Source organism: Rosa rugosa, chromosome 5 (assembly GCF_958449725.1).
Source record: "Rosa rugosa chromosome 5, drRosRugo1.1, whole genome shotgun sequence".
Lineage (NCBI taxonomy): Eukaryota > Viridiplantae > Streptophyta > Magnoliopsida > Rosales > Rosaceae > Rosa > Rosa rugosa.
In genome coordinates this window covers 687,202-715,151 of record NC_084824.1, presented here as the reverse complement: position 1 = coordinate 715,151, position 27,950 = coordinate 687,202, and the positions used below count along the sequence as shown (strand labels likewise).

The 27,950-nt window shown below is 39.8% G+C and overlaps 5 protein-coding genes and 1 pseudogene across 5 annotated transcripts; 2 read left to right on the top strand and 4 right to left on the bottom strand.

Annotated features, from left to right (window-relative positions):
- Positions 1 to 5,184: 5,184 nt before the first annotated feature.
- Positions 5,185 to 7,962, bottom strand: LOC133708654 (phytosulfokine receptor 1-like; annotated as a pseudogene).
- Positions 7,963 to 8,121: 159 nt separating this feature from the next.
- Positions 8,122 to 12,531, bottom strand: LOC133708651 (phytosulfokine receptor 1-like). Its single transcript, XM_062134123.1, has one exon. It carries the CDS (start codon positions 11,334 to 11,336, stop codon positions 9,237 to 9,239), a length of 2,100 nt encoding a protein of 699 aa, XP_061990107.1. The 5' UTR covers positions 11,337 to 12,531; the 3' UTR covers positions 8,122 to 9,236.
- A 327-nt stretch (positions 12,532 to 12,858) lies between these two features.
- Positions 12,859 to 17,544, top strand: LOC133708652 (uncharacterized). Its single transcript, XM_062134125.1, has 6 exons — positions 12,859 to 14,084; positions 15,499 to 15,554; positions 15,654 to 15,884; positions 16,322 to 16,613; positions 16,809 to 17,005; positions 17,128 to 17,544. The coding sequence occupies exons 1-6, from the start codon at positions 13,002 to 13,004 to the stop codon at positions 17,279 to 17,281; spliced, it is 2,013 nt and encodes a 670-aa protein (XP_061990109.1). The 5' UTR covers positions 12,859 to 13,001; the 3' UTR covers positions 17,282 to 17,544.
- Positions 17,545 to 18,020: 476 nt separating this feature from the next.
- LOC133709021 (aldo-keto reductase family 4 member C10-like) lies at positions 18,021 to 20,963 on the bottom strand. Its single transcript, XM_062134620.1, has 5 exons — positions 20,934 to 20,963; positions 20,249 to 20,392; positions 19,625 to 20,114; positions 19,441 to 19,581; positions 18,021 to 18,097 (listed from the first exon to the last, which is right to left on the bottom strand). The coding sequence occupies exons 1-5, from the start codon at positions 20,961 to 20,963 to the stop codon at positions 18,021 to 18,023; spliced, it is 882 nt and encodes a 293-aa protein (XP_061990604.1).
- Positions 20,964 to 23,001: 2,038 nt separating this feature from the next.
- Positions 23,002 to 25,251, top strand: LOC133708653 (uncharacterized). Its single transcript, XM_062134126.1, has 5 exons — positions 23,002 to 23,337; positions 23,433 to 23,555; positions 23,646 to 23,748; positions 24,534 to 24,649; positions 24,905 to 25,251. The coding sequence occupies exons 1-5, from the start codon at positions 23,026 to 23,028 to the stop codon at positions 25,118 to 25,120; spliced, it is 870 nt and encodes a 289-aa protein (XP_061990110.1). The 5' UTR covers positions 23,002 to 23,025; the 3' UTR covers positions 25,121 to 25,251.
- Positions 25,252 to 25,551: 300 nt separating this feature from the next.
- Positions 25,552 to 27,255, bottom strand: LOC133709020 (uncharacterized). The gene has a single exon (XM_062134619.1). It carries the CDS (start codon positions 27,253 to 27,255, stop codon positions 25,552 to 25,554), a length of 1,704 nt encoding a protein of 567 aa, XP_061990603.1.
- Positions 27,256 to 27,950: the final 695 nt, after the last annotated feature.

Below are 27,950 nucleotides of genomic sequence, written 5' to 3'. Positions count from 1 at the left end.
AATATCCTCGTGAAGAATTATAATTCAAGGCCTATCGGAACTAAGAGCGTTCATGAGGCGAATTATAATAATGCACCCAAAGGAGGGCGCAAGGAGCGGAACCCTAAGAATAAGGGACACAACGGACGTTCTGGTCCATGTAACCGCCCTACAAAGGAAGGTACTCGTCAGAATGAAGGACGATCACGTGGCAATACATGGCAACGTGGGAGAGGAGGCCGTGGGGCTCCAGGACATGGAGGAACCACCCAGGGCCGTGGGAATGGCGCCAACTCCTATGGGGGACGCCACCCAAGTGCAAACAATGCACCTCAATTAAAGGGAGGAAATCACAATGACATGTGTCATCGATGTGGATCTAGTGAGCACTGGTTCAAACAATGCAAAGCAAGCAAACAATTGGCTGCGCATTACAAGGCATTTAGAGACTTCAGAGAGCATGAAGTCAATTTTGCCGAAAATATAGAAGAAGATGGTGATGATGCCAACGTCAATCTCACCATAGCGGACTTCAAATCTGACAAAGAATTGCACAAGGATGCTGCAGATTTTGATTAGTATAGTCCTTTACTTTTCCAAGAATTATGTAATGGCAATTATGCCTTAAATCAATAAAATGACTTATTGTATTAACTTTTTCCCTCTAGGCGTACTCAAGAGTACTTGTGATGTCTAGGCAAGGTTTGATCTGAGAGAACGGTTTTAAAAGTGAGCAACGCTCCACCAAAATCTCGCCTTACCTTACCTGGTCACAACTAAATTGAAATTACCGAACAGATTGAGTGACTACGATTTGTCTACGGTTTGATTTTTATGTTGGATTAGATTTTGGTCACGAAACTTTGATGTAATCATTGGCTATTATTAATAAAGTATCGATTTATTTTATCTCAAGTCGTAGACATATTTTTCGAACTTTATGATGATATAAGAGCCAATGGTTTTCATGTGGAAACACATTGTGAGAATGGACAAGAGTTCCTTTGCATCACCTCTAATGACTACGGACATAAACTAGTATTAGAGAAACTTATGTGTCGCTCTAGTGGGTTGTATGCAACCATTATTCAAGTCATTGAATCCAACCATGTCATGAGATATGATTTATGGGATTCCGACACATATAGGCTTTGGCACGACCGTTTGGGACACCCAGGTCGTGACATGATGATCCGTATATTAAAGACTTCACACGGACATCCCTTTTTCAGAACGAAAGGAAGTAAAACTCGAAATTTGGATCAAGGAGGAGCACCTGCGCCTCACGGCGCCTTCCCCTTTCAAGTCCGGCCACTACTAGCCGGCGCCGCCATCCCCCTGCGGCTCAAGGGTGGCTTTGACGCCCCCTCTGCTCCTCTGACTCGAATTTCTACTTCTAAAGTCCATTGTGACTTCATGGCTCAACCAAAGTCCTCATTGGTTGTTTCTAAAGCCCATCATTCGTTCTGCAAAGCCTGCTCTTTAGCAAAGTTAGGATCGAGACCATCCTATGCAAAGGACACCAAAGAAAATATACCATTCTTGCAAAGAATCCAAGGTGATATTTGTGGACCTATTCAACCATCATGCGGACCATTTCGATATTTTATGGTATTGGTTGATGCATCGACACGCTGGTCACATGTCATGCTATTGTCCACAAGGAACGCTGCATTTGCTAAACTCCTAGCACAAATAATTAAGTTAAGGGCTCACCACCCTGATCATCCTATTAGGTCTATAAGATTAGACAATGCTGGAGAGTTTACATCAAAGACTTTTGATGATTATTGCATGTCCATTGGGATTGATGTTGAACATCCTGTTCCTCATGTTCATACCCAAAATGGTCTCGCAGAAGCCACCATTAAACGACTACAAATGGTTGCTCGAGCATTGGTGATGCGCACCAATCTCCCTATTTCTGCTTGGGGCTATGCAATATTGCATGCAGCTGTGCTTATTCGTCTGAGGCCTACTGCCACTCAACCCTTTTCTGCGTCCCAGATGGTGATTGGGTATGAGCCCAATGTCTCACACTTACGCATATTTGGGTGCGCAGTTTATGTGCCAATTGCGCCTCCACAGCGCACCAAAATGGGTCCTCAACGACGATTAGGCGTTTACGTTGGTTATGATTCTCCAACGATTATCCGCTACATAGAACCCTTGACAGGCGATCTCTTTACCGCTAGATTTGCGGATTGTCACTTCGATGAGACAGTCTTCCCGTCGTTAGGGGGAGATAAGAACATCAATGTTCAACAGGAACGACAGGAATTGTCGTGGTCTGTCCCCACTCTGTCTCATCTTGATCCCCGAACCGCACAGTCCGAAATTGAAGTGCGGAGAATCCTCGATCTTCAGAACGTAGCAGAATCGATGCCTGATGCGTTTTCTGATATCGCTAAAGTGACGAGATCACACATACCTGCTGCAAACATGCCTGCAAGGATTGATGTCCCTAAAAGTAGAGGACATGACGCCAACTCAAGAATGCATGAGCATGGCGCCAACGTCCCATCTCTAAATGATGGTGACGTTATGGCTAGGCCCACGGCTCCCGCCAGGAAGCGCGGGAGGCCCATAGGTTCGATGGATTCTCGCCCAAGAAAGAAAGCGAGTTTGGCACAAAATAATCCATTAATCATCGATATAAATAATCCATCTCATGAGAATATTCCGGATTATGGTTATGTCCAAGAGACATCATTGGGGGACGCTCCAATGTTAGAACCAACTCCAGAGAATAGGGAGATCTCCATAAATTACACTAGTGTACATGAGATGATGGATAGAAATTCTATGGCGATTGATGATGCATTTGCATATCATATTGCGAAAGGGATTATAGAATATGATGATATCGAACCTCGCTCTGTTGAAGAATGTCAACGAAGAGCAGATTGGCCTAAATGGAAAGATGCGATCCAGGTTGAATTGGATTCACTAACAAAGAGACAGGTATTTGGGCCTGTAACGCAGACACCCCCAAGTGTAAAGCCTGTTGGCCATAAATGGGTTTTTGTTAGAAAGCGTAATGAGAAAAATGAGGTGGTAAGATATAAAGCCCGCCTTGTGGCGCAAGGTTTCTCACAACGCCCTGGAATCGACTACGAGGAGACATATTCTCCCGTAATGGACGTTATAACGTTCCGCTACCTTGTCAGTTTGGTAGTTTCCGAAAAACTTGACATGCAGCTTATGGATGTGGTTACAGCATATCTCTATGGGGATCTAGATTCAGAGATATATATGAAGGTTCCAGATGGACTTCAATTACCCAAATCAAGTGGCTCTAAACCACGGAGCGCGTTTTCAATAAGATTAAAACGCTCACTATATGGATTAAAACAATCTGGACGGATGTGGTATAACCGTCTAAGTGACTACTTGATTGGTAAGGGATATATTAACAATGAAATATGCCCATGCGTGTTCATTAAAAGAACAAGTTCCGGATTTGCAATCGTAGCAGTTTATGTCGATGACATGAACCTAATTGGAACTCTAGATGAGTTAAAGGAAACTGCTAATTACTTGAAATCCGAATTTGAGATGAAAGATCTTGGGAAAACACGGTTTTGTCTCGGTTTAGAACTCGAGCACCGTAGTGATGGGATTTTGATCCATCAGTTTGCATATACTCAGAAGGTCCTAAGGCGCTTTAATGAAGATAAAGCGAAGCCTGCGAGTACTCCCATGATCGGCCGTAGTCTTGAGCCCGGAAAAGATCCATTTCGTCCAAGGGATGAGGACGAAGAACCCTTAGAGGCCGAAGTGCCCTATTTGAGTGCAATAGGCGCATTATTGTACTTAGCTCAATGCACAAGACCGGATATCTCATTCGCAGTGAACTTGTTAGCTCGACACAGCTCTGCGCCAACACGCCGCCATTGGATTGGTGTAAAGACCATCTTTCGATACCTAAGAGGTACGATTGATATGGGCCTATTCTATCCCTACAGAGAGAAAAGGAATGACGGAAAATTGGGATCGGACCCCAAAAGGCAAAACGCCCCCGGCCATGTTACCGCCGCCGGCGCCGCCGCCGCTCATGGTGGCCGGCGTCCTCCTATCTCCCTCCATCAAAACGACAATGATGTCTTGATGGGTTTTGCTGATGCAGGGTACCTCTCTGACCCTCACAAAGGTCGCTCCCAAACAGGTTATGTCTTTACCATGGGAAGCACTGCGATATCTTGGAGGTCTACGAAACAGACCCTTGTTGCTACTTCCTCAAATCATGCAGAGATTATTGCTCTACATGAAGCTGTACGTGAATGTGTATGGCTAAGGTCTGTAATTCGACACATTCAAGGAAGTTGTGGTTTGAAGTCTACCACAGATGAACCTACATGCATTTATGAGGATAATGCAGCTTGTATTGAACAAATGAAGTTAGGTTTCATCAAGGGCGACAACACCAAGCATATATCGCCTAAGTTCTTTTATAATCAGCAACAACAATCACTTCTAAAGATTGAAGTGAATCAAATCCGATCAGAGGATAATATAGCGGACTTATTCACTAAGTCGTTACCTAAATCCACCTTCGAGAAACATGTGAAGAGTATCGGATTAAGAAGGTTATCCGAACTCCCATGATTGTAGCAATCAGGGGGAGATTTCGACATCAGGGGGAGTTACTCAGTCTCAAAGGATCAAGGACGTGTTGCACTCTTTTCTCCTCCTCGAGTTCATTTTTATCCCACAGGGTTTTTCACTTGAGCAAGGTTTTTAACGAGGCAACGGATGAAGCGTCACCACCAAGTTTGAGCGGCACAAGGGGGAGTGTTGAAGGATATTGACACTTAGTGTGCCTAGTCAAACTAGGATAAGTTCTATAGTTGTAATAGGAGAGGTTTCCTACTCCAAGTTAGATAAGGAATCCTTGTACTCTTAGATTATGCACTTGTAATCCCTATATATAGGGCTCCTATTCTCTATAATGAAATACACTTCTCTCATCAATCTCTCTCAATACCAATATACTTAAACAACAATCCATTTATGTCAGTGCAAGTGCACGTCGGTGCACTGAATCCTCCCCCCAGCATATGTCCAATAGTCCATTAATTAACAGCGGGCAGCCCAGCTGCCAGAAAAGCAAAAAAGACTTAAATTACAGAGAGAGAAAAAACGACAATACATTTCACGATAGCCCTAACCCGTTACGCAAGGAAGGACGGCAGCTACCAGAAAAGCAAAAAAGCCTTTAATTACAGAGAGAAAAAAACAACAATAAATTTCAACCTAGCCCTAACCCCTTACGCAAGGAAGGAGGGGGGACACAAATTAGAAATGCCAAGTCCATACATATCTATCTGTTACAATAAAGCAAGCTACTCCAAATACAAATCCCACAGCTATTCCTATAAAAACTCCTTCTAATTCTACTCTTGATTCCTGGGTGGCGGTGGTGCACTTTCCACTTCTGGGGTCGAATTTGATGGACAAGAGGGAGCATGGAAGCCACAAAGATTACTATTCCCTTCAAAGCTTGAATTTGGGAAGGTCATAAACTGACCTCCTGTAGGGATCTCCCCCTCTAATTGATTGTATGCAACACTAAATTTGGACAAAAAGCTGAGACGAATCAACGAAGGCGGTATTGCCCCTGAAAGCTTGTTATGAGACAAATCCATAGTCTCCAAGTTGGTCATCCAAGATAAACTACTCGGGATTGGTCCTGATAGACTGTTGAATCCCAGATCCAAAACATGGAGCAATTTCAGGTTCCCAAACACTGGCCAGATTGGTCCACTAAGATTATTGTTGCTAAATACCAATATGTAGGTAGGAAGCTCCAAACATTATTATACTGCAATCCCCTTGTACTTACACTCCTCTTCATGAAAAGGGCGATGTCAGGGGATGGTTCCTTAAATGTGATGTTCCCAGTAATGAGCCTCGGCAGTCCAGTTATGCTTCTAGGGACTTTCCCAGTGAATGAATTCTTCGATAAGTCTAGGTAGAAGAGAAGATTAAAATGGCCAAACCACATTGGAATTGTTCCATCCAAGAAGTTCCAAGATAAATCCAACAACTGCAATCTCCTGCTGTTACTTAACCACTAGGGGATTGAACCTGTGAGCCTACAATTTGCAATTATGAGAACCTTCAACCTTGCAAAATGAAGGGTTGGATCAGCAGGTAATACTTCACCATAGAAGTTCATGGCGAGAGCCAAAGTAGTTAGGTTCTCACACTGTTGTAAAATTTGAAAGGCAGATGAAAGATTAGAAAAGCTGGAGTTTGAAATTGAGAGGTAAGAGAGAGTCTGAAAATTCTTGAAGCTTTCTGGTATTTGACCACTCAAGGTGTTCCGGGCAAGATTTATATTACTCAAATGCCTACAAGAAGGAAGATTGGATGGAATAGGCCCATCAAACCGGTTAGAACCTAGATCAAGGGAGACCAAACTAGTCATTGCTGAACAATTTAGATGAATGCATGGTACCCTCCAGTGAATTGTTTCTCATATTAAGCAAAGAGATAGATGCTGAACTCGACAAGGAAGGGGGTATCCAACCACTAAAGTTATTTGAATGAGCAATAAAAGAATGTAACCTTCCAAGGCTGTGAAAAACATCTGGGATAGTTCCTGAAAACCAATTAGTTGAGATATCCAAGCTAACAAGATTAATGAGGTTACCAACTTCCCTAAGCTCCCCGGAAAATTTGTTCTCTTGAATATCCAATTGGGTTAGCTTTTGCAGCCCAAATAGACCTTCAGGTATAGCACCTGAGAGACTATTTGTGCCGAGATGAATGGCCTCCAAGGAGCTACAATTCCCAAGACCCGGTGGGAGGTTACCAGACAAGTAATTATCTGCCAAGTTCAGCACCCGAAGCGCAGTTTGATTAGCACAGAAGCTATGCGAAAGAGAACCACTCAACAAGTTCTGAGACATGTCAAAAGACTGAATTGATGGTAAATTAATATCAACTGGAATGGGGCCAGAGAAATCATTAGAGCTCAAGTCTAAGAGCTCTAAATTTGGCAATCGAAACAGGTTCATGGGAAGTGAGTATTTGAGGAAATTGTGGGAGAGGTTGAGGGCTCTAAGTTGTTCCAAATTGCCCAAAGATTCAGAGAGATTCCCCATTAGTCTTTTACTTGAAAGATCCAACTCAATCACTCTATAAGTATCAACCGAATCGTTAAGTCCAAGAGAAGATGAAGAGTTACAAGTGATACCTGCCCATTTACAGCAATCAGAAGAGAAACTATTGCCCCAGCCATCAATGGCACTTTGCAGACCACTCATGAAATCCTCCAATGCATTCAAATCATTTGTATGACACGTCAGGTTCTGAGAGATCAAAACCTGAGCTTGAAAGCAAAACCCAATAACAAAGAGAATCACCCTGAAGTCTTGGACACTCATTTTAGATAAGCACACCCACAACTCTTGAGCTTGGAAGAGAAATCAAGAAGGTACAATAGCAGTAAAGAACCGTGAATGCTGAGCTGGTGAGAAACAAAAGAAAATGACAAAACTTAATAAAATTAAGCAAGGGTCTTTTCTACGCTAAGCAAAATATCGAATCAATAGATGAAAAGAAATAAAGGCACACCTTTCAGATAGAGGCACAGAATGGAGGTCATAGAGGGAATGGAGTCTTTGTCCTCCAACATGCTTTCTGGTTTGAATGAAGCAACAGATTTATAGATAGATGGGTCAATGAAGACGCTAGACTTTCCAGTTTCAGTTCTTATACTTTTCGTTTCAACCTTGGCTGCTAGGTTGCAGTATTAGTATATGTGAAACCAAGCTTCCCTGGGATGACCACACTACATGCATGCAGTTTGACACTTGAAGTCAATAGTGGCTCGAGTGTTAGATGGTCAACGCTGAAACTGTGTCCAAGTTGATTTCTGTATATTCGACACTGAAAATCAGCTCCTTTTTGCTACTGTCAAAGCCCAGCAACGAAGATGGCTATCAAAAAATCTTGAACACCCATACAAAAACAAAAAAAAAAGACGAACATAATCTGCAGTTGCACCCCTATCAGGTCAAACATGCTCTCTATCAATTATTTTTGACTAAAAATTAAACAAATCTAAAGAATTTCAGTGTCAACAGTCAATCTATAAAAAGGAACAAAATGGAGCAAACATCACAGAAACAAAACCAATCCCACAGTCCAAACCTATAAACGATAACCAACAGAAAAGCAAAACAGAAGAAAGCTACAGATATACAGCATAGGAAAAAGTAAACTGTAATTCTGAAGCCAGCTCTGTCGAACCAGGTTAGGTCCACAAGGAAGGAGGGAGATACAAATGCTAAAAATTCCAAGTCCATACGTACGTATCTATTTGTTACAATAAAACACGCTAATCCAAATACAAATCCCACAGCTATTCCTAGTTTCCTACATAAAATCCTTTAGATTCTATTTCTAGTCTTGATTGTCTCGGTGGTGGTGGTCAGTCATCCACTTCTGGCTCTGAAATCCACGTCTGGTTTTTGAATTTGATGACCCCATCCACTTCAGTCATCCATTTAGGGTACCCCAGCTAATTGATTGATTACAACCCCATAAACTTGGACAAAATTAATGCCCAGATAATAAAATCAGGCCAAGGAGGACAAAGCCAACTCTCACCACACTTGCTCATAAGACTAGTCCAGATTCCACGGCTATAACTCTGTAAGGACTCTCAAAGAAGAGGTGATTATGAGATTCAATTTCAGGCCTACAAAGAATGCGAGCTTTGCTTGGATGAAGAGACTACATGCAGTATGAAATTTGAAGTCACAATTAGATGGTCCATGATGACTTGGCAGCTTGACTGCTGTACGTCTATTCCTCCCACATTGAAATTAGCTACTTTAGTAGTAGATGAAAGCTCCCATGCATAAGCCAGCTTTGTACTAAAATGCTTCACTTAGTCAAAGCCCGGTTTCTGTCAATAAACCATAATGCACGTCTTGAACTATGCATAATCTGAGTATCTAAATATGGAATCATCATCGACAGATTTGTAATATGGAATTTTGGATAAACTTGTTCTAAATGCACTTTCTGTGATTCTGTAAAGAATTTCTCACTCTCAGTCATCCTAATCCACAATCTTATACCAACTAGTTTAACAGATCGTATGTTGAACTATCTATATTCAATCCTCTTCGTACTCAAGCCATAGGAATAAAATGCGGCAAACAACACACACACAAAGCTAATGAAAAGAAGAATCCCAGCCCAAACCCCTTCCACAGGGAACGAGGGGGAAACATATATTAGAACTTCCACGTCCATACATATTTATCTGTTCCAATAAAACAGACGATTCCAAATACAAACCCTACAGCTATTCCTATATAAACCCCATCAACTTCTAATTCTACTCTTGATGATTTTTCGGGTGGTCCGCTATCCAGTTCTTCTGGCTTGGAATCTGACCTACAAGAGGGAGCATGGAAGCCACAGAGATTGTTCCCTTGAAAGCTGGAATTCGGAAAGGTCATGAACTGACCTCCTGTAGGGATCGACCCCTCTAACTGGTTGTCTGCAATACTAAACTTGGACAAAAAGCTGAGCTGAACCAACGAAGGTGGTATTCTCCCCGAGAGCTTGTTATGAGACAGATCTAGAGTCTCTAAGCTGGTCATCTTAGATAGAGTATTTGGAATTGGTCCCGATAGACTGTTGAATCCAAGATCCAAAACATGAAGTGATTTCAGGTTCCCAAACTCTGGCCAGATTGGTCCGCTAAGCTCATTGTTGCGAAATTCCAATGTAGGTGGGAACCTCCAAACTTGATTATACTGCAATCCTCTTGCACTTGCATTCTTTTTCATGAAAAGAGGAAAATCGGGGGAAGGATCTTGAACTGAGGAATAATTCCAATCAATGAGGCTCCGTAGTCCAGTTATGCTTCTAGGAATATCCCCAGTGAGAGAATTGTTTGATACGTCCAGGTAGAAGAGATGCCTAAAACCACCAAACCAGACTGGGATTGTTCCTTCCAAGCGGTTCCAAGATAAATCCAACAACTGCAGATTGCTACTACTACTCAACCATTGGGGTATTGAACCCATGAGCCCACAATTTGCAAGAATGAGAACCTTCAAATTTTCAAAATGAAGGGTTGGATCAGCTGACAATTCTTCATCAAGGAAGTTCATTGTGAGAACCAGAGTAGTTATGTTTTGACACTGCTGTAATATTTGAAGGGCAGATGAAAGATTAGAAATGCTGGAGTTTGAGAGTGATAGGTAAGAAAGAGTATGAAAATTCTTGAAACTTTCTGGGATTTGGCCACTCAAATTGTTCCGGGCAAGATTTATATTATTCAAATGCCTACAAGAGGGAAGATTGGATGGAATAGGCCCATCAAACCGATTGGAACCTAGATCAAGAGAGACCAAACTGGTCATTGCTGAACAATTCAGTTGGATGGTACCCTCCAGTGAATTGTTTCTCACACCAAGCAAAGAAATAGTTGGGGAATTTGACAGAGAAGGTGGTATTTGACCACTAAAATTATTTGCATCAGCAATAAAAAACTGTAACCTTCCAAGGCTGTGGAAAACATCTGGGATAGTTCCTGAAAACGAATTAGTCGAGATATCCAAACAAACAAGGTTGATGAGGTTACCAACTTCTTTGCTCAGTGGCCCGGAAAACTGGTTACCTTGAATTCTCAACTGGGTTAGCTTTCGCAGCCGAACTAAACCTTCAGATATTCCACCTCTGAGATCATTCATATTGAGACGGAGGTCTTCCAAGGAACTACAACTGCCAAGACCTGGTGGGAGGCTACCAGACAAGTAGTTCACACCTAGGTTCAGCACACGAAGGTGATGAGAATTGACGCAGATACTTGCTGGAAGAGTACCGTTCAAGATGTTTCCTGACATGTCAATGGACTGGATTGAAGGTAAATCAATAACAACTGGAATGGGACCAGAAATGTCATTAAAGCTCAGGTCTAACAGTTGTAAATTTGGCAAATGGAACAATGAAACTGGAAGTGAGGCTTTGAAAAAATTGTGGGAGAGGTTAAGTGTCCTTAGCTGTTGCAAATTGCCTATAGACTCAGATAGTTTTCCCACTAGTCTTTTACTCGGAAGCTCCAACTTAACCACTCTATAGGTATCAATAGAATCATTCAATCCAAGAGAAGATGAAGAGTTGCAAGTGATACCTGGCCATTTACAGCAATTGGAAGAGAAATCATTTCCCCACCCACCTACTTTTGTTGATAAACCTGTCATGAAATCCTGCAATGCTTGAAAGTCATTTGGATTGCATGTCAGGTTCTGAAAGCTCAAAACTGGAGTTTGGAAGCAAAACCCAGTAACAAGGATGACCAGCAAGATTTTTAGAATCCCCATATCAGATTAGACAAACACAACCACTAGGAAGAGAGGGAGGATTCACAATCAATTAGCAGAAAAACCTATATCGGGAACAAAGATTGCTGAAGTGGGCTAATTTGTTTAAACTTTCACGCATGGTGGCTGCGAGCTTAAACGCGTATACATGCAATAGAAAACAATCCAGGAAGAAGAACAATAAAACAGAAGATTGATGGCCTATAGTTCTAGTTCTAGGAAATTACACATAACCAAAGCAACAACTTCAACCTTCTCTCCTCTATACCAAAATATTTCACTTAGTCAAACAAACTCTGTCAGTAATTCAATGATAAATACAGTAGACCACTAGACCACAAGCAATCCATACATTGGAATATGAATTAAAGAAATCTAATGTTGCAAAGTCAACCATAATCCATAATCTCATAAGAATACAAAGAAACGTCATCCACAGTATAATAGACTAGCGTATATTGAACTATATATACACATATATTGTCTATCAATCAACTCTGTACTTGAGCCAAACAAATAAAATAAAATAAAATCTGCATTGTGTAAACCGCAAGGGGAATGCAGACCTGAATACTTGGCAATTTTTATCTAGGGACATGTAAATAAGCTGAAAGCTATAATTGAAAATAAAAATATGACATATGGAATGATGTATATTATGAAAGAGGATTATCAAAGTAAATCCAGCATATCAAACCAGTGGAACTTCGCTAATTGATTTACATCACACCAGAATACAGAACAACATTTGAAGTAATAATAAAAGTGGAATTTACTGATAAACAAATTCTTCATTCTTCCTCCTCTGATTTTTCACCTCTAATGATGTAATAAATTCATAAGATTAACTCAATCAAAACGGTTTTGTGTCTTATCATAGAGATTTCTATTTTTGACTAATACATAAATATTGGTCAGCATACCCTATTTATACAAAAGTTTCAAATTAGATTTAGCTTTGCCCTGCAATAATGTTCTATTGGAAGCCATAAAAGCATTTCTCTTTCATTTGGCAAGTAAAAACCAATTTCTGTTGTGAAAAACAAAGAGGAAGGAAGGTAAATTCTGTAACTTATTACCTTATTTTTAAAAGTCAAAGCAACGACTAGCTAAGTATCTCTATGCCACTTGGCGTGTCTACGGGAACAACCTGCCAAATCATAACCAGCCTAAGTCACCGAACCTAAACTAACGGCTTTCCTAACCAACTACTGAATTTACAGGATAATCCCCAACAGTTCATCTTAACGAGTCCCACACCTACAGAGAGGTAGGGATATTATAGTCTATGACCAACACTACCAATGAAAAGAATTCCAACCCCATAGAGGACGGTTATAGTGTGGGGCCCAAAGACATTCATTGTGTTGGGCCGGCGACCCGGAAATTGGCCCAAGGCCAGTCCAAATATTTGGACGTGTTTGACCTCTTCTGCATAAACCTCTGCCATTTCCTCCATAAAACCTCTCCGATTTTATCGTTCCCTCTCGCCATCCCATTTCCTTTGCTTTCTTCGCTTCCTCTCTTGTCCATTCCCAGCTCTCTCTCTCTCTCTCTCTCTCTCTCTCTCTTGCTCTTTTTATGGCCTTGTCTTCCTAGGGAGTTTAAATAGAGCTCTCAATTTTTGCATAGCTTGTTTTCTATACCATTTGCTTGAGGTTGGAAATGGATCCCGAAATTAATCTCGGGGAGGTTACAATCACCAAAGCGACCGGAAAACTAAACGAGTCGCCACCGGAGAACGGGATTGTATCAGAAACTCCCAGAGAGAAGAAAACAAATGATAATGGCGTAGCCAAGGTTAAAATTGGGAATGGAGCGGCAGAAGCAAACCTGGAGAACGGCGACGACGACGTCTTTTTTACTCCAATGGCTCCCCCGGAAGAGTCGGAGCACGTGAAATTAGCCGTTACGCCCAAATTAACAGAAGAGGCGGAACCAGAAGAACAAGAGGAAGCAGGGATCCTCCAACCTCATGCAAAGCTCCCGAAGCCCGAGGCACCGCCTGGCCTCCATGACCCTCCTCCTTCCCCCAACGACGACGTTTCGGACAACAACCAGAAATTCGGCGTGGACATGCCGGCGATAGGGAAGCTCATCCGGAAGAGAAGCAACGATCTCTCCTCGGCATTCCTGAAGACGCTATCGTCGCTCAAGGACAACAATTTCGCCGACGAGTTTCTGAAGCCGAATGTAACCGAGTTCCATCTCTCCGGCCTCAAAGTGACGGTGAAGCACAAGAGCGAGACGGAGCAGCAAACGCAGGGTCTCAAAGGTCGGATCACCTTCTTCTCCAGGTCCAATTGCCGGGACTGCACGGCGGTCCGGAGCTTTTTCAAAGAGAAAGGACTCAGATTCGTCGAGATAAACGTCGACGTTTATCCTCAGAGAGAGCAAGAGCTGATCGAGAGGACCGGTACGTCGTCGGTGCCTCAGGTTTTCTTCAACGAGAAGCTATTCGGCGGTTTGGTGGCGCTGAATTCGCTGAGGAACAGCGGCGAGTTTGACCAGCGGTTGAAGGAAATGATCGGGTCGAAATGCCCCGACGACGCGCCCGCTTCGCCTGTTTACGGGTTTGATGATCTCGAGGAGGAATTGACGGACCAGATGATAGGGATCGTGAGGGTGTTGAGGCTGAGATTGCCGATTCAGGACCGTCTGATGAAGATGAAGATCGTGAAGAACTGCTTCGCCGGCGGCGAGATGGTGGAGGTCCTCATTCAGCAGTTGGACTGTGGCCGTAAACAGGTACACACGACCCCTTTTGACCAAATCCAAAAATTCTCTTTGTTTTTTTTTTTTTTGTTTTGTTATTTTCTGTTACGCGGACCATTGTAACGAACTGGACTCGCGGGACCCACTCTGTTACAATGTGCTGCTTGTCCCGAGTCGCGGCACTGATTACGGAGTAATCTAGCCGTAGTGTTTTCATGAGAATTAAAACTAGGGAATGGGCTTTTCATTTCGAAGTTTCTATATATCGGAACACTAATTTGATATGTATATATATAAAAGAAAAAAGGAAATCTCAGCAAAAATTAAAAAAATATAAAGAGTTGTCATTTTTCGGATAAACCTAGGAAGTCGCTTGGTGTTTCAGAAACACGGCCATTCCCACGATGATGATGATGATGACGACGAGCATATGCTAATTAACTAATCAATTAATTACTAAATTAACTTTTTTTGCTGATCGAATAATATGTTGGTTACCAATCCAAACCTACTTGATATATTATAGTCCTTCTATTGAGTTTAGTGCTCTACTCTAATTTTATTTAAGCTTCACATGTTTTGGTTATTGAAAGCAATGATGGCGTCCACGAATAATATCAGTGACTGCTATTATTATAAGGAGCTTTTTCATTGATTAAAAACGCTCCCTTTCATTCATTTTTTTTTTCAGTATGATCCCGGGTTTTTGCTCCCCACTTCTGTCTGTCCTGGTTTTGTTACCAACTGGTTAAAATGATTGCTTAGAATTGAAGAAAGGTGGGAGGGAGCCATCAATCTATGTTCGAAAGGGACCCCATTAATGGTTATCATATAAAACACTAATAGATTTTGGCTCCTTTCCACTCATGAAAACGCGTTTGGCTAATGTTTTTGACAAGGCAAGATTTGGGTGGTTTTGGGACCTAAAGTTCTATCCTTTTCAAGATTCAAAAGCTGCATATACCAATCTGTTTCGTAAATGGTGGGAATTTGACTGAGTTTTCAACACTATGATAATTGTGTTTTGTTGAAATTTGCAATCTTTGATTTGGTTGTTTACTTCGACTTCAACAACTTGGGACTTGTTCCGAATCTTATCTAAGTTGGAAGCAAAATTTTGAACAAGTCCTTGAATCTTATTTGTCTATATTTAGATACGTCGACTGTTTGGGAATGACAACCAGAAGACTAAATATTGATAAAGAAATATCATTTATGAAATTATAATACCATATAACACTACCCCTTTAAGAGTTAAGGGTGTAATTGTGTAAATCATAATTTTACAGTGTACTGTTACCGTGATCTACCAAAAGCATCAAGTTTGATCCTTTCACTGTTATGGCTTTGTGCATTAGCCATATTTTTATTTCGCTGAATCAGTCATTTCTCTTAGAAGCTCTTAGACCTAGTAAATGAATGCTAATGAGTATTACTACAAATGCAGGCGGTTGAGATTGGAAGGCAACTGGCAAGGAGGCACTTCATTCATCACGTCTTTGGGTAATAAGATACCTCCTGCTCCACCTGATCAAAACTTGAGAGATTGTTATACAGTAATCCATTAATCTGCGCTTAACTCTCCCTTTCATATCTGTGCAGAGAAAATGAGTTTGAAGATGGAAACCATTTTTACCGATTCCTTGAGCATGAACCATTTATCCCCAAATGCTATAATTTCCGAGGATCCATAAATGACTGTGAGCCCAAGCCTGCAGCTGAAGTTGGCCAAAGGCTCACCAAGATCATGTCTGCCATACTTGAGTCCTATGCCTCTGATGACAGGTGCCTACTTGATTACATTGGCATAAGCAACAGTGAGGAATTCCGAAGGTATGAAGAAGATCAGTTCAATCTTCTTACACTTATTTTGTTCCCGTTTTTATAATCTGAGGTTAAAAATGCAGTGTCTAGAGGTGATAGACTGAAGTAATCATGAGGCATTTGTTCGGCATTTGTTCTTGTTTATGTGATTTTCTTTCACTAATCATGCAGTAAAAATGTTTATTAAAATGATGATTGAATCAGACGTACATTAGTAAACGTATGCAGAATATTTCCCCCAATTTGTTTACATATCTCTAAGAATCGAAATATATATTATATATGATGAACTGGTTTCCTCTTCCTATTTCCCTCTTGAACTGGTTTTCTCTTTGATAGAGTTGGATTAATGCCGGTTACATTGCTGCTTATACGTGTATCATCTGCAATATCAAGCATGGGAACTTCTGTTTTAAGTGATTAGTTCCTCCTTCTTCTAAATGCAGGTACATAAATTTGGTTCAAGAGCTTCACCGAGTAAACCTTTTTGAACTCTCGCCAAATGAGAGGCTAGCCTTCTTCTTGAACCTGTACAATGCCATGGTCATACATGCAGTTATCAGGGTAGGGCGTCCAAAAGGTGTCATTGAAAGGAGATCCTTTTACAATGACTTCCAGTATATAGTTGGAGGTTATTCTTATTCCCTTAGTAACATCGAAAATGGCATCCTTAGAAACAACAGGAGACCTCCTTATTCCCTAGTCAAGCCATTTGGCACTGGAGACAGCCGCATAGAGGTAACTTACTTATCTTTTTTCTTATTCCCCCAAGCTTTCGACAGTATATAACATCATTATCTCGAATAAGCTATTTCTTAAAGAATCAATCAAGAGAATTGATTGGAAGAACAGAAAATTTGGAACTTGCAACTGCCATATAAAATCTCAGAAAGTAAAAGTTCGTAACAATGAACTTTATCCAATAAAATGCAGCTTGCTTGTGCTAAAGTGAATCCAATAATCCACTTTGGACTGTGCAATGGGACAAGGTCGAGCCCGACAGTAAGGTTCTTCTCACCCCAAGTAATCGAAGCTGAATTAAGATCTGCAGCAAGAGAGTTCTTTAAGAGTGGTGGAATGGAGGTGAACTTGGAGAAGAGGACTGTGTATCTCACCCAAATCATCAAATGGTGACCCATCAAGTCCTTAAACTTAGCTGCTGTTTCCAGTTCTTTCACGTTATACACACATCCTATTCCTGGACTCAGAACCTATAATACTAACAATCTCTGCCTGTCCAAATTTTCTGCAGGTTCAATAATGATTTTGGACAAGATAAAGACATTTTAGAGTGGATCCTCAATTACTTGGATCCAACTAGAGCAGGTCTTTTGACACATTTGTTGGGTGATGGAGGACCTATACATATTTCTTACCAGAACTATGATTGGTCCATGAACTCTTGATGTTTGCTTGACAACCCCATATGGTGCCATAACCGATCATGCTCAAGTCGAGTGATAGTATTGCATTGGCAAGGGAAGTGTTGTTGTATATAATACCTCAAATTTTGAAGGGGAAAAAAAAGAAATAGAGGATTGTTGATTTAATGGAAGTGTAGGGAATGAACAATGTGATGGAAGGCATCAAGCCAATGTAATAGTTAAACAGCAGTGCTATGCTTCAAACTTTGGGTGCTAAATATTGTGAGACCAGATTTTTCTTTTCATTCTTGTTATGTTAACTAGTCAAAGATTTGACATAAAAATATCTATCCTTCACAAAACAAAGAAGAACAGCTAAATAATGCAGTATCAAGATTAACACAAAAACATTACTTTGGTAATGTTCCTTCAAGTTACATTGCTTGATAGGTTGGGTTTTGTGTTACATCAGCTGCCACATAAAGTGGGATGCAAGTGATACCCAAAAAAGTTGTTCACCTAGCATTACCTGTTAAGTTAAATTTCCTAGTATATAAATGCACCAATTGGTCTTTGGTTATGATGTAATCCTCTAGATAAAAAGACAAACAAAGGAAGCATGACTTCAGACAAGATGGAAGTTCATTATAACTCAGTTGTAGAGAAGCCATAACTGAGTTATCATTTTTTGCTAACTCATCACAAAAATGGTTAGCAATTCGCATTCATTCATGGTAGCGTGATGGTTTGCACAATATTATCCCTCCAACTGCCTTGATTGCTAATGGAAAGTCCACTTTTCGACAATCTCCTTTCCAACATCTTCTAGTTCTGAATGCATACACTCATCTCCACTAGCTGCAAAAGCAACATTTCTAAATAAGAGTCAATTATCATCCTTGTTGAGACATTTGGATCAGTGTGATCTTTCTTCCTTCACTATCATCTTCTATGCAACCTCCTCTATCATTGTTGTAATAATTGTGCCGCTTTCATTTCCTTTAAGCAGTTCGTCATAAACCCTCAGCCACCAAGTAACATCCAATCTCTACATGTCATCCATCACAATCAAGTATCTCTTAGGCAAGAGATACTCATGTATTTTCTTCATCAACCCACCTTTTTCATCTCTTACATGGCATCTCTCAATTTCCGCAACATACTTCTCATGATTTCATCACAATTAAAAGTTTGTTTGTATTTTTTAGAATTTAGAATGTTTGGTTGTATTTTTTTTAAGATTTGAGATTCTTCCTAAGCGTTTAGGTAAATATTTGATGACCCACAATGGCTTACATTTAAGACCCTTAGCTTCTTGAAACTCACAATAGGAGGAGAGTATTTTTAAGTTTTGATAATAGCTGACATTCAAAATGATTGCTAAGCTTGTCGAGTGAATGACACTTATTAATTTTTGGGGAAATTGAAGTGAGGAACGAGTTCCTTCGTTTTTTTTTTTTCCACAAAGAAATTAAAAAATTCCAATCCAAAAATACCAAATGAAGAAATTGGCTTCTAAAAATTATGAAATCCTCAATTTTAATTAATATTCATCATCTTCGGTGTGTTTGGATGAGAAAATTGAAAAATCCATAGGAATTTATGAATGATGAAATCTACAATTTCATCAATTAAAAGTTTGATTGTATTTTTTTAGAATTTAGAATGTTTGGTGGTATTTTTTAAGGATTTGAGATTCTTCGCAAGTCTTTAGGTAGATATTTGAGTTAACCACAATGACTTACATCTAAGATCATTACTCGCAAGTATTAAGACTGACAAAACTTCGTGCCAACATTTGAAGTGAGGAACGAATTTCTTCGTTTTTTTCCACAAAGAAATTAAAAAATTCCAAACCAACAATGCCAAACGAGGGAATTGGTTTCTAGATTTTATGAAATCCTCATTTTTAATTAGTATCCATCATTTTCGGTGTGTTTGGATGAGAATATTGAAAAAGCCATAGGAATTTATGAATGATGAAATGTACAATTTCATCAATTATAGCATCTCCAATGGAGTTTTCTTTCAGCTTGTGTCAAATTCAAATTTGATATGTGACATGGCAACCTTCTTTTTTGCCTAATCTTACTCCAACCGATATGTCAAAATTGTATATTAAAATATTCTATTTATTTTGTTTTTCTCAGTATAACTAATTTTTATAAAAAAAAAAAAAAAAAAACATATCTCATCCTCACCCCTTTCTCTGCTTCTTCTGTTTCTTTCAACATCTTCCCTCTTCAGTGAACCCTTAAATGCTTTAGCTAATGCCTCACCAACTTCAACCTCATTACCATAAAGATGTGCACAATCTATGTGTCGGTAACCTACTGATAATGCTGTTTTCACAGCTTGAACACAAAGGTCTCCAATAGCTCTAACCAGACCCAACACTGAAATTGCTGACCCCAATAGCTCTAACCAGACCCAACTCAACCAGTCCTTCCATAGCTGTCCATGCTTTCTTCAGCCGTTTCAAGAACTGCTTATACTCACTCCCGGATTTCGAAGGAGGATCAGTAGCATCACCAAACGCAGAGCTGTCAGGCCAATGCATCAAATACAGATCCAAATACGAAACGCCGAGGTTCTTCAGAGAAACTCTAACATAATTCTTAATTTTATTGAGAGAATTCATTGTGCAGTAGAGCTTAGAAGTCAAGAAAACATCTTCCCTCTTCAGTGAACCCTTAAATGCTTCAGCTAATGCCTCACCAATTTCAACCTCATTACCATAAAGATGTGCACAATCTATGTGTCGGTAACCTATTGATAATGCTGTTTTCACAGCTTGAACACAAAGATCTCCACCACTCTGCCATGTCCCAAGTCCAATGGCTGGAATCCTACCTTTCCATTCATTCCCTGAAGCCTATAAACCACACAGATAGATTCTAAACAACTCAGAAACCCAAAATCAACAGGCGACAATATAACACATCCACTTTCAGACACAAAGCCACTCTCTGAAATAGTATTCAAATGGCTGTTTCCAAATAAGCATACCTGTGGTTCAATGTGATTCCACAGATTCCACTCATCGTCTGTCAGAGACCAACTGAAGATGTCTATGTTTTTTCTTATCCTATCTGGCTTCAAGCTACATGGTAGGACGCTGGTTCCTCTTTGCAGCCCCCGACGCAAAATTACCTGAAACAAATATTAATCATTGGGTATAAAATATGAGGCATAACGATATATGATTATGTAATTCATCCCCCCACATTACTAAACTAGTCTTAATTGACAACAGAATCATCTACAGATTTAGTTCATTATGGAGTTTTCTTCTCTTGGCAACCAAAACCGAGTGCTAGTTTTGATATTTTTAGATTATTGGCTAAGAAATACGAGGTGAAGAAGGCATTGTTTCCATTAATTTCTAACATAACCATACAAGGTGAGAAGATTTGGTTCCTCTCAGAAATGGTCAATCAGCAGTTGAAGTTGGGAAATATTGTTTCTTTAGGCTAACAAATCAATGTTTGTTAGAAGTGGTGGACAAGACCTATCATCGAACAATCTCCTCATGTAAAGTTTATGATATCGTTCGGGATATGGTGATAACTATGGTAGAAGATGATGAATTTTTCAGGCTAGATGACACAAATTGCTGCCTTTTGGGTATTACAACTAGCACGGTTCAGAAGACCAACGATAAATTGCAGGCATTATTATCTACAACTAAGACCTCATAAGTGAGCAAGATTTCTTCCAACATTGGCACGAAGTTTTGTCAGTCTTAATACTTGCGAGTAATGATCTTAGATGTAAGCCATTGTGGTTCACTCAAATATCTACCTAAAGACTTGCGAAGAATCTCAAATCCTAAAAAAATACCACCAAACATTCTAAATTCAAAAAAAATACAACCAAACTTTTAATTGATGAAATTGTACATTTCATCATTCATAAATTCCTATGGCTTTTTTAATATTCTCATCCAAACACACCGAAGATGATGAATACTAATTAAAAGGATTTCATAATTTCTAGAAACCAATTCCCTCGTTTGGCATTGTTGGTTTGGAAGTTTTTAATTTCTTTATGGAAAACAACGAAGAAACTCGTTCCTCACTTCAGTTTCCCCAAATATAGGTGTCATTCACTCGACAAGCTTAGCAACCATTTTGGATTTTAGCTATTATCAAAACTTGAAAATACTCTCCTCCTGTATTGTGACTTTCAAGAAGCTAAGCGTCTTAGATGTAAGTTATTGTGAGTCACTCAAATATCTACCTAATAAAGGCTTAGGAAGAATTTCAAATCCTAAAAAAATACAACCAAGCATTCTAAATTCTAAAAAAATACAATCAAACTTTTAATTGATGAAATTGTAGATTTCATCATTCATAAATTCCTATGGCTTTTTCAATTTTTTCATCCAAACACACCGAAGACGATGAATATTAATTAAAAATGAGGATTTCATAATTTTTAGAAGCTAATTCCTTCGCTTGGTTCTTTTGGATTGGAATTTTTTAATTTCTTTGTAGAAAAAAAAAAACGAAGGAACTCGTTCCTCACTTCAATTTCCCCAAAAATAAGTGTCATTCACTCGACAAGCTTAGCAATCATTTTGGATGTCAACTATTATCAAAACTTGAAAAATACTCTCCTCCTATATTGTGAGTTTTAAGAAGCTAAAGGTCTTAAATGTAAGCCATTGTGGGTCATCAAATAATCTACCTAAAGGCTTAGGAAGAATCTCAAATCTTAAAAAAATACAACCAACCCTTCAAAAAAAAAAATACAACCAAACATTCTAAATTCTAAAAAAATACATACAAACTTTTAATTGATGAAATTGTAGATTTCATCATTCATAAATAACTATGGCTTTTTCAATTTTCTCATCCAAACACACTGAAGATGATGGATATTAATTAAAAATGAGGATTTCATAATTTCTAGAAGCCAATTCCCTCGTTTGGCATTATTGGATTTAAATTTTTTAATTTCTTTGTAGAAAAAAAACGAAGGAACTCATTCCTCACTTCAATTTCCCCAAAAATAGGTGTCATTTTGAATTCCTTCGTGATATTAAATGTTTTTTTCTTCATTTCTTTCCAAAACAAGGTTTCTTTTTTTTATTTAATTTTTTTGTTTGTTTTAAACTTTCTTAGTTTATTACATATTCTAAATCCTAAATAGATACAACCAAACAATAGAATTTGCAACCATCAAGTGTGGTAAGGTTGGTCGAGCTGTCTAGCATGAAACCCCTATGTCTAGAGTTCGAGTGCCAACTCCCACTAGTTTGTGGGCAGCAGGTTTGAGGGATCTTCTGGTTCGTGCGACTGCGGTGGCAGATTATTTTGGCTTTGCTGAGATACCCTCATGGACCTCGATCCGAATACTAACTGGGTGAGTGTGATACTAACTCGTTAACGTAACCGAGGTACCTTGGTACCTCACTCTTAATAAAAAAAAAAAAAAAAATTTGCAATTAATAAATTTATAATTAATAGAGTTTTAGATTCCATTATTTATAAATTTTTATAAATTTCTCATTTCTTAAGCTCCCGCTTCATTATCAAGTCATTCAAGTGTATAAATAGCATATTGGGACAATAAAATTTAAAGACTTCTGATCCAACTTATGATAGTGGGCATTTGTAATAAAAGCCCAGACTAAAGGTAAAGATCATTCTCCCAAAAACGGCCCAGTCTAGTTTCGCGCCACTTGTTCCCGCCAAAAACTTTGAGAAAGAAACAAATAAAAATCCAGAACAATACTAAACCTGAAGAAAGCAGTTTAGCCCCAAAATCAGAAGAGAAAAATGGAGAAGCCAGCAGCAACGGGATGCTACAAGTGTGGCCGACCTGGCCACTGGTCACGTGACTGCCCTTCCTCCGCTCCCGATTCCAACCCAAACCCAAACCCTAACCCTAGGCCCGCCAATCCCAATTCCTCCTCTTATGCTTTCAAGAACAGTACCGGTCCCGGAGCCGGAGCTTCCAAAGGGAAAAAGGTCTCGGCTCCGAAGACTCGGCCGAAGCTGACCCCGGAGCTGCTTCTCTCCGACGATGGCCTCGGGTACATCCTCCGCCATTTCCCTAAATCCTTCAAGTACCGCGGTCGCGGACATGAGGTCAGATCTTCATCTTTTGATTTTGACCGGTTGAATCGAAAGTGATCGCTATGTTGTGCCGAAAATTATATCAATGTTTTTTTTTTTTTTTGCAGGTTAGGGATTTGGGGAACCTAATTGGGTTGTACACAGAGTGGCACTCTCGTTTGCTGCCGTATTACTCATTCGATCAGTTTGTGCATAAGGTGGAACAAGTGGCGGCCACGAAACGAGTCAAGGTATCCGATATCCTCCTCCTCGCTCTTGATTTCAGATCCTTTTTAAAAATTTGCTTCAGATTTTGATTAATTTTCGGTCTTTTCGAGTAGATGTCTCTTAGAGAATTGAGAGAAAGAGTGGCCAGTGGAGGAGACCTAACAAAGTTGCATGAACCGCCAGTTATTGAAGAAGACATTCCAAATGACGAACACGGTATGCTCGTTTTTTCTTTGCAATATGGTTACTTAGTTAGATGCCGGCTTTTCAATGCGTTTTTCTTCTTTTTGTTGCTGCTGAGCCTTTAAACAAAGGGAAAGAACAGCATTGTTTTGTTCCTTGAAGTAAGAATATATTTTCTAGGACATGGATTGTAGCATCAATATCATTGTTATGTCGTGCTATGTGTGTCATGTTCCGCTTTTACTATCAAAATTCAGTTTGCATTTTCAAGTTAGAAGTTCTAGATAGATTCATGTTTCTACTAGGAAAAGGCATCCAGGAACAATAAAATAATCTGCCCCATGTATTCAATAAAGAATTCAGGATGCATTATCGTGGATATCTTTTGAGGATTGTGTGGTTCTGATCCTTGTGCCATGTTTATGAATTAATCAAAAATTTCTGCTTGCTGTAATAGACAAACTGACCTTGTTTAACTCTGTAGTCTCCATTGATCCTTCAAGGTCCTACTTTGGAAATCCTAAATCTTAACTAGCTGATTGGAACTAACTTAAGAGTTATTCTTAAATAAGGATCCTTAGTGGTCTCTTGAGGTTGTAATGTAATCAGGAACATTTACATAGAGAGTATATTTACTATAGTCTTCTAACTAAATGGACTGGCTGCTGCCTGGAGCATTATTGATGCTAAGGTGGAAACATTGCCTGAAAGATTATATGTTGCTGGATATCATTATATATTTGACATACTTGCTTAGGAATAAAACTTATTTCTTTTTGGTTCCACAGTTGATTTCTGATCCAGTTATTTTCCTACAGAAACTTTAAACCCTGAGAGACCATCTGATCACCAGAAAGATCCATCTTCAGGGAACCATGATGATGATTTTATGCAGGAAGATATGCTTAACGAAATTTACGAGAAAGCCACTGAAGTATGTGTTATTTGATTGAACTAATATTTTCAAGTCTCCTTGAAGTTGTTTTGATTATTTAAGTATTTAGTTATTTACTTGTTTTGACCATATATTCTTCTGAAGATGATCAACCCAACTATTTTGAAGTCAGAAATACAATCTAAAGAACATTGAAAGAAAAACTATAGCAATATTCTAGCCAACTATGTAAACTGAGATAGTATGTGAAACTACTTTTGCAAATTTTGAGTTCTCCCGTGCTTTTTATTGTAGGAACCACCATTGCAGTGTGATATGGTCACTGCTAGCATATCTGCACCAGATAGTTTTCAGAAAGATTTAACAACACAGTTGCCAAATACAAATAATGAAGTTGGTGATTCCAGTGAAAATCAGATGACAGATGAACAGAGAGCCAGAATGGAAGCTAGCAGATTGAAGGCACTTGAGAAAGCTGCAGCTAGGCGCCGCCAATTGCAGGTGGCCTGAAGTTCCTTTGTGTTAAATTATTGTTGAGATGTTTTGGATGATAATTGTACACTTATGGTTATACACCATCAGGCATAATGTAATTTCTTGTTGTGCCCATTTATGAGTATGATAAAAGTTTTTATTTTTCACCAGAATATCTCTTAGTATGTGTTTTTTCTGTTGATATTGGGTTAATGCGAGATTGAAATAAGATATTTAAGATTCTGCCAGAATACGAAATTGGAATTTCTTATATCTAGGTCATTACAACTGAATAGTAACTTGGATAAAGAACACATCCCAAAAAAAGACAGACATTACAATAAAATGAACGGCAACTCATCTAGGCCATTACAACTGAATAGTAACTTGGATAAAGAACACATCCCAAAACTACAACTCTAAAATACGATCTCTAAGAGGAAAATAGAAGCTAGATATACTTAATCTTACTGGAGGGCCAAAAGTTTGTCATTGCCAGTTGGAGCTGGCTCTGATGATGAAGGTGCTCTCTGAATGGCTTCTTCTGAAGAAGGCAGTTTCTCAAGTCCTTTTGATGATAAAGCTTGTTTTCTTTTCGGTAGAATATTCTTGACAGGGAAGCAGCTGGAGATAGTCAACTTAGTTGATTTTGATGGTTTGAGGGGTTGGGTTTGGATGGCATCTTCTTCTGTAGAAGAAGGCAGTTTCTCCTCCTCTGAAGAAGCATGCAGTTTCTCCTTGAGTCCTTCTGATGGTAAAGCTTGTTTTCTTTTTGGTACACGAATATTCTTTAGGGGTAAGCAGTTGCGGAGAGTCATCTTAGTTGAGTTTGATGGGTCTTCTTCTGAAGTAGAGGAAGGTGGTTTCTGCTCCTCTGTTTTAGAAGAAGAAGGCGGTTTCTGCTGCTCCTGCTCCTCTGTTGTAGAAGAAGAAGGTGGTTTCTGTTGCTCCTGTTCCTGCTCCTCTGAAGAAGAAGGCGGCTTCTGCTGCTCCTCCTCCTCTGAAGAAGGTGGCTTCTGCTGCTCCTTCTCCTCTGTTGTAGAAGAAGAAAGCGGCTTCTGCTCCTTCTCCTCCTCCTCTGAAGAAGGGAGTTTCTCCTTGAGTGCTTTTGATGATAAAGCTTGTTTTCTTTTCGGTAGAATATTCTTGACGGGGAAGCAGCTGGAGATAGTCAACTTAGTTGATTTTGATGGTTTGAGGGGTTGGGTTTGGATGGCATCTTCTTCTGTAGAAGAAGGCAGTTTCTCCTCCTCTGAAGAAGCATGCAGTTTCTCCTCGAGTCCTTCTGATGGTAAAGCTTGTTTTCTTTTTGGTACACAAATATTCTTTAGGGGTAAGCAGTTGCGGATAGTCATCTTAGTTGAGTTTGATGGGTCTTCTTCTGAAGTAGAGGAAGGTGGTTTCTGCTCCTCTGTTTTAGAAGAAGAAGGCGGTTTCTGCTGCTCCTGCTCCTCTGTTGTAGAAGAAGAAGGTGGTTTCTGTTGCTCCTGTTCCTGCTCCTCTGAAGAAGAAGGCGACTTCTGCTGCTCCTCCTCCTCTGAAGAAGGTGGCTTCTGCTGCTCCTCCTCTGAAGAAGGCAGTTTCTGCTCCTTCTCCTCTGTTGTAGAAGAAGAAAGCGGCTTCTGCTCCTTCTCCTCCTCCTCTGAAGAAGGGAGTTTCTCCTCGAGTTCTTTTGATGGTAAAGTTTGTTTTCTTTTCAGTACAAAAACATTCTTGAGCTTAAAGCTGCTGAGGATAGTCATCTTGGCTGCGCTTGATGGCATTGCAGGTTGGATTTGAGTTGCTTCTTCTTCAGAAGAAGGCAGTTTCCCCTCTAGTGCTTGCCCTTTTGGTGAAGCTTGTTTTCTTTTTAGTACAAGAATATTCCTCAGAGGTAAGCAGCTGGGGTCAGTGGACTTTGTTGAGTTTAATGAGGTGGGTGATTGGATTTGGATGATCTCTTCTTCTTTTTTATCTTCTGTCTTCGCTGGAGACGATGTCGGTTTGTCTTCCACTCCTAGAGATGCTGAGGCTGAGGCTTGTTTTCTCTTTCTCTTCGGCACCTTAATCATCGGGTGCTTTGGTAAGGCCTTGCTGAGTTCAGAGCCCAGAAGACGTAACCTGTAGAGGACAGTTGAGTTTGATTCTACCACGGTGGTTGATGGTGGCTTGAGGGTTATGGTGGTCGCCATTGTAGACTGGCCGGACACAGCAGGATTTGATATGGGAGCTAGTATGGGAACCTCCTACTTGTATAATCGTATTTATAGGATTCTATTCCAAGCTGAGTTAGGGTTCCCTCTTCATTCTGGATTCCCCTTCCATTCCGGATTCTATATTTACTTGGCTCCCAAGAAACCATGTTTGGTCAGACTAAAGATATTCAAAGATATAGTCCAAGGTGTGTTTTAGGTAAGAAGCTGCAGGTCTTGACACTTTGAGGATACTGCACACTGCACTTTCCCTCCTTCCGTCATTCGAAGCAATCTTTCGTCTAGATACTCCAGAGTACAAGTTTCCCGATTGTCGATCTGTTTCTAGATTGCTAACCAAATCAAAAATTTCAAACAACAGAAATACATATTTGAGATCCTTTCTCAAGCTCGGTTACGAATTACCACTAGCCCTTTTGCTTTGCTTTGGACCTCTTAATTACAGAACAGTTGTGTCTCGTCACCAGCTGGCAGTTTTCTTCATAGATATTTACCAGTGGTTGTGTTCCTTGAAGAATACACAAACCAACTCTGTTCCAAACTAGATAGAGTATTCCAAAATAGAATCCAAGAATGATCCTACATTGTACCAAAATATGAAATTGGACTTCACAGTACGAGAAGATCTCTAATTTCTGAATTAAAATCGAACAGTCTCCTTAGAAACATAATCT